This window comes from Loa loa (genome assembly GCF_000183805.2).
Source record: "Loa loa unplaced genomic scaffold supercont3.25, whole genome shotgun sequence".
Classification (NCBI taxonomy): domain Eukaryota; kingdom Metazoa; phylum Nematoda; class Chromadorea; order Rhabditida; family Onchocercidae; genus Loa; species Loa loa.
The window spans coordinates 410,052-415,546 of record NW_018108205.1 but is presented as its reverse complement, the minus strand read 5'-3'; the positions used below and the strand labels follow the sequence as shown (position 1 = coordinate 415,546).

Below are 5,495 nucleotides of genomic sequence, written 5' to 3'. Positions count from 1 at the left end.
ATAAAATTTTATTTTCCAAAACTAAGGATTATATTTTATCTTAAATTTATTAAAGCTCGAAATTTTCGAATTTTATTGCATTTATTTTGTTTAAAACTTTTTTCGCACTTTGTTGTCTTTTTTTTGTGGCGATATTTCTAGCATTATTATATTGGGAAAATTATTATTGCATTGGGAAAATTTTATTTTGTTTCTGTCTTGTTTTGTTACACTTTATGGGAGGCAATATTATACCGCTATCTGAAATTGCTAAGTGCCAAAAAAATAAATAAAAATTTCAAATCCAATTTTAACATTAAATTCTGCAACCCAAAAATAAACAATGAAATGTTGCTACTATCATTTAATTCCTTCCCCGTAATCTCACATTATGCAATGCTTTACTATCGGATTAGTTATGTGGCTAGGCCAAAATGTTTAAGTTGATAGTATACTACCCACCTGTTAGCCAAATACTGTAGAGCAACTTCTTCAATCATGTTACTACTACCAATAATCTTTGTGTACAATTTTTGCCACTTTTATATTGCATTGTTTCACCTACATCACATCCAAATCTCCAGCATTCCACAAGGAAGTTTTTGATAATGAAAGATTCAGAAAATTACACTATAATGAAATTTAAATTCCATCGAAGAAATAATACGGTAATCATTCATTTCCAAATATTATACTCATTACAATTCATTCGTTGCAATAAAAGCTAATTTTCCAGAGTGATGGAAAGGATGAAAAATGTCTTTTCCGTGAGCAACTAACATCCTCTGGATATACAATGTTACAATCCGCATGGAGACAAAACTTATTTCTTGGATTTAACAGGTTTTCCGTTAAATCATTTTTTTAATTAAGTTGAGAAATTTCAGTGGTAATTTCTGTTCACTAATATTATAATACTTTGAACCCGAAAACGTGTAGGGGGAGGTGATAATTAGACCCTTGAAAAAAACTTTAATTTGATTTCAATGATTTTTTTTTTTTGCAATAATTACATAACGGATAGAGAAGTGGAAAGATGGGGCACACAGTGCAGAAGGAAGGAAGCGACAGATTGTCTATAAATTGTTTTACAGCAGGTAGCAGCAAACAAAAAAGTGGGCCATTTTGAAAAATAACCGAGTGTGATAAAACAGGTGACAAAACGACAACACTAGCGATCATCAACAATAAGAAAAATATTCCTGTTGCCCTTTTGTTTTCGGAAAATTTTGGAACAGAACCATATCCAAAAATTTATTGAATTTTATCCAACTAGCCAGTGGATCATATGAAGTGGACTATGTTAGATAAATTGCCTTCTCCTTTTCACCTGAGAGAAACAAGGGAATTATGTGCTATCTAACTTACAGTTTCTCACGATTTGTTTTGAAAGTTGAAGTTCGGCTGTCTTTGAAATGTTACGGAGAAATACTTGTCAAAACTAGGAACTTTAATTTTGGAAATGCGACACAAACACATGTAGTGGTGATAAATGATTCTTTCGGATGGGAACATGCATTCAGGGTTTGCAATTTCGATCAATCGGATAAAAATTCCACGTTCTAAACTGATGCTAAATTTCACCTCACTGCTTGTTTTGAGGGAAGGGAAGGAAACTAAATGCACACAAAGTCATATGACGCTTTCAAACGTCACACTGCAATACCCGCTCATTGAAAACACTGTTAAAGCTTTACTCTTCTTTAGTTGAAAACAAAAATAAAGCACGAATTCAAGGGAACTATTACTTTTGTTGGTGAACATACTTGAAAATTTTGCATAAAACTCCAGTTAAGTTCAGTGTAACTTACTGCTTCAAGTTGATTGTGATCGATCTTTTCACAGCTTGGGACAATAATATTTGTGTGAGGAATTTCCGTCCCATAAAAATCCAAATCCCTGCCCACCATTCCTTCTTCCCGTTAATTATCCACTGGTCATCATCTTTTCGTACTTATCAGAAGCTTCATTCTACTACACTTTTTATATAATTCTTCACAGCAATATTGCCTTTGGGTTGCAGGATTCTAGATGTGTTACTTTCAGAAAAGGAAATTTTCAAGATCCGTCACAAATCAGCACAAAAAGACGGTGTTTTTTATTTACGAAATTGTTGCGTGAAGTAAAATCAACACGACTAACGTCCTGTTCAAAGTCAGAGAAGGATGATAAAACAGAACTGGATCTCGAATCGAAACGGCAGCGCTATTTGTATAATGTTGTTCGGGAATCGTTACTAAGTCGAATTCGAGCTACGGCTTAGCATATTTATACAATGACGTCATCTTGCTTTTCGTTGGTAATAGTTTGAACGCCTTTGACGCCTCTTTGATCTATAGGTTTATCAATGTGGGTAATTTTTGCCGCTTTTCTTAATCACGTCCTCTTTGGCTTTATCGAAGAGTTGACAATCTCTGTCGAATACAAAATAGTTCCTAAGTTGTTTGTACTAATAACACCATTCATTGCAAATTTGAAATACCAAAAATGCTTTTAAATTGGGAAATAAATAATCTAATGAGCAATGAGTTAAGTTAGTGACAATATTTTAATATTAGTATTTTCATCAGCCATTTCTAAGACTAAGAATAGGATATGAGATTTTCGAAGTTGTATTAATCTTTGTCTTCATAATCATTTCCTAAGAAACAAGTGGACACGATAGGTTGGCTATTCATTCTGAGATTTTCAAATTTACATAATTCATTTTAGCATATTTATGTTTCAAAAGTAAGGTGCTACAAATGGTAAGAGAATTACGCGGTTATGCAAATTTTTATAGTTTGTGAAAACATTTTCCTCAAGGAAGCTAGCAACTGCTAATTTAACAATACAATACCTCAGTATCTGTTGCTTTGCTGTATCGTAAAAGTGAATAAGTGTACAGTTCTTGAAATAACATGCAGAATTTGTCTGAAAAGTTCAATTGTATTGAACAAGAAAACCATTTGCTTAACTACTGTGATATTGCAACTCCAGTCAAGCCATAATAAGACGACATTGAAGTTTTCCGCAACGGATAAGGTAAGGATCAAATGAAGCATTCCGAGCCAATTCAACTTTCCAAAAGCATATTTGTTTATTGAAGTTGGAATCAAAACCTCTTTTCTCAGAGGCCCGTTACATATCATTTACAGCCAGTATTGTATTGAGCCAAAAAGGTTAAATATGTCAATAACAAAAATAACTTTATTTAGGTGAAAAAAAGAGACTTCCTGGAGAAATCACAAATAATACGACGATATTCACAATCTTAACAGTTGCAGAGCACTGGCTTGGAAAATATTGCAAAGATTTTAAAATTGTTACGATGGACGAGATAACGTTAATGATTAAAAAATTATGAAGCAGTTTCGAATACTAATCTTCACATGTGGTAAATTTAATAAACACTGATTGAACATCCTTGCTAAATTTTCAATCTGCGAAGGAAGTAATCTTTTAATGTACAGATTGTGCTTCGATTTCGATTTTTTTCCAGATTATTTGACCGCCTTTTCGTTGGTTATTATTTTTTAAATACCGGTGCTATCATGCTTGTGATAACATCGATGTGTTAATGTTGCTCAATATAACCTCATGTATCCACTATGCTACTTTAGTGTTATTTCTGTTTATATTTGACTGTTATTGCTACCTTATATGAAGTAAAATTCTGTCATAAATTTGGTTCCAAGAAAAATTGATTCAGTAGACTTCAATATTATTCTCAATGAAAGTCATATTTAAGAACAATTTTCTATCTCTTCGCAATAAACAATGAAGGGGTGAAACTTTCGTTTTCTTTAATCTTTCTTTGTTACTGCAAACGGAAAGGTTTTAATCATATTTTCCGCGGGTGCTTTTTTAGACTGTTCGATCTTGACTAATTGTTGTTTGATTTATTAAGAGGAAAAAAGAAAAAAATATGATTCAGTTAGTAAATATAGCATTCACTGATAATTGTGCTGGAGTGAACTTGATATTTTGATTTCAACAACTTGCTTATGTCAGCTTCCTTCTTACTCTTAAATTTGTTTTAAATATGGACTTCTTGTCCACTTATGTAAAATGGTTTGTTCCGATTTGCTTTGTCGATTGAAAATGGAAAAATTTTAGCGGTCCAAAAGATTTCAACCAGCTTAACCATAACAACTCGATAAATCTAGCAGATAGATTTTTCTTTAAGGAAATAAACGGGTGGAAGAGGAATTAGAGGAAAAGAAAGAGTTGTTCCTGGAAGCTTTTCGAAATTTCTTGTTGGTAGTAGTTATAAATTTTTAAATTCATAAATGAACCCATCAAAGTGGTCTTCCAACGTTACTTTGTGCACGTTCCGCATCATGTAAATCAAATCTACTCTTATTACATATATTCGGGAAGTCGGAAGAGCAGGAAGAAATGAAATAGTTCAATTGTCTTAGTGGTCATTTGTGGACATTAGCAAGTCAGTAACAACTGCTCTAATTCCACACAAAACTCAAAAAGAAATTTAAAATTTCTAAATTTATTTCATGAACCACCACTAAACACATAGCAAAACATTCAATCATTAGGGAGAAGACGGGAGAAGACTGGACTTCCATACAGAAAAGTATAGCGTAATGTAATAATATTTCTTATATACACTAGAATTTATCCAGTACTGTGGGATTCAAAATTGATTAAATACAAATCAACTACGTATCGGATTCGGATTCTTCTTCTTCCTCAATTAACTTACACTCCTCAAGTTCATCTTTACTGCATATCCAACGTCGAAGTATACCAAAATATTTGCTAAACAGCAACTCGAATCCCTGGAAATGAAACTTCTGCCTCTCTTCTTTAGTCAAAACGAGTTTGGAGTTCATTAGTGCGAATTTATCAGAATTTTAATCGAAAAAAATTGGCGAAGTAAAGGCTTAATACGAATAACAACAAAATCTAAAATCAGGATTTTTTTTCGAGTCTGGCAAGATTTTGAATTTAACTACAACTTTTTTTTTTCCCCAATTCCCACTGAAATTCAATAGTGGGTAGAAAATAATAGATCAGTAACTTCCGGATAAATGTTTCGAAAAGAGCAAATATTAACGTTACCTGCAAAGCATGTTCGATCTGCCGATTGATCAATACATATGATACGGATATTAGACCAACAGCGAATAGGGCAACAAGAATCAGTGCGACGGGTGGTTCGGTACTGCAGCTTCCGACAGTTGACAACATTAGAAATACATGGAAGATGGCATCGATGAACGGCTAAACTGAATTAATTATGCCGATTAATTAAGTGCTACGCTTCAAAATAAGTATTGAAAAAAATAAAATCGTAATACGTGCAATAAAGTACGAATTGGCATGAAAGTGAAGTATTTACGAATTATGAATTTTTCACAGTTGTTGAAATGAATTTCGTCTTCTCTTTCCACGATAATCCGATATATCCTAATGTTATGGGCAGAAGATCTGACATTGTATTGTTGAACAAAAAAGAAAAAAATTTGATGTCTGGAGGTAGAGGAAGAAATAGGATAAGCGGAAAATGTTTTCGG

General features: G+C 32.8%; 2 protein-coding genes across 2 annotated transcripts in view; one reads left to right on the top strand and one right to left on the bottom strand.

Moving 5' to 3' along the window:
• The first annotated feature begins 715 nt into the window (after nucleotides 1-715).
• Nucleotides 716-3,370, top strand: LOAG_12213 (hypothetical protein). The gene is made up of 3 exons (XM_020448500.1): nucleotides 716-822; nucleotides 2,026-2,278; nucleotides 3,177-3,370. The coding sequence occupies exons 1-2, from the start codon at nucleotides 776-778 to the stop codon at nucleotides 2,240-2,242; spliced, it is 264 nt and encodes an 87-aa protein (XP_020301361.1). The 5' UTR covers nucleotides 716-775; the 3' UTR covers nucleotides 2,243-2,278; nucleotides 3,177-3,370.
• A 1,107-nt stretch (nucleotides 3,371-4,477) lies between these two features.
• Nucleotides 4,478-5,495, bottom strand: part of LOAG_16887 (hypothetical protein) — a 4,571-nt gene continuing 3,553 nt past the window's right edge. The window contains exons 4-5 of the mRNA XM_020449540.1: nucleotides 5,041-5,202; nucleotides 4,478-4,757 (exon numbers count right to left, since the gene is read on the bottom strand). Coding sequence (XP_020306931.1) covers nucleotides 4,638-4,757; nucleotides 5,041-5,202 — 282 coding nt within the window. The 3' untranslated portion in view covers nucleotides 4,478-4,637. The remainder of the gene's footprint in view (nucleotides 4,758-5,040; nucleotides 5,203-5,495) is intronic.

Excerpts from the sequence above, each read along its gene's own strand:
- LOAG_12213 (XM_020448500.1), top strand. The coding sequence starts at position 776 with ATGTTACAATCCGCATGGAGACAAAACTTATTTCTTGGATTTAACAG. Across the intron at positions 823-2,025 it reads TTATTTCTTGGATTTAACAG|AAAAGGAAATTTTCAAGATC; the intron begins GTTTTCCGTTAA and ends TGTTACTTTCAG.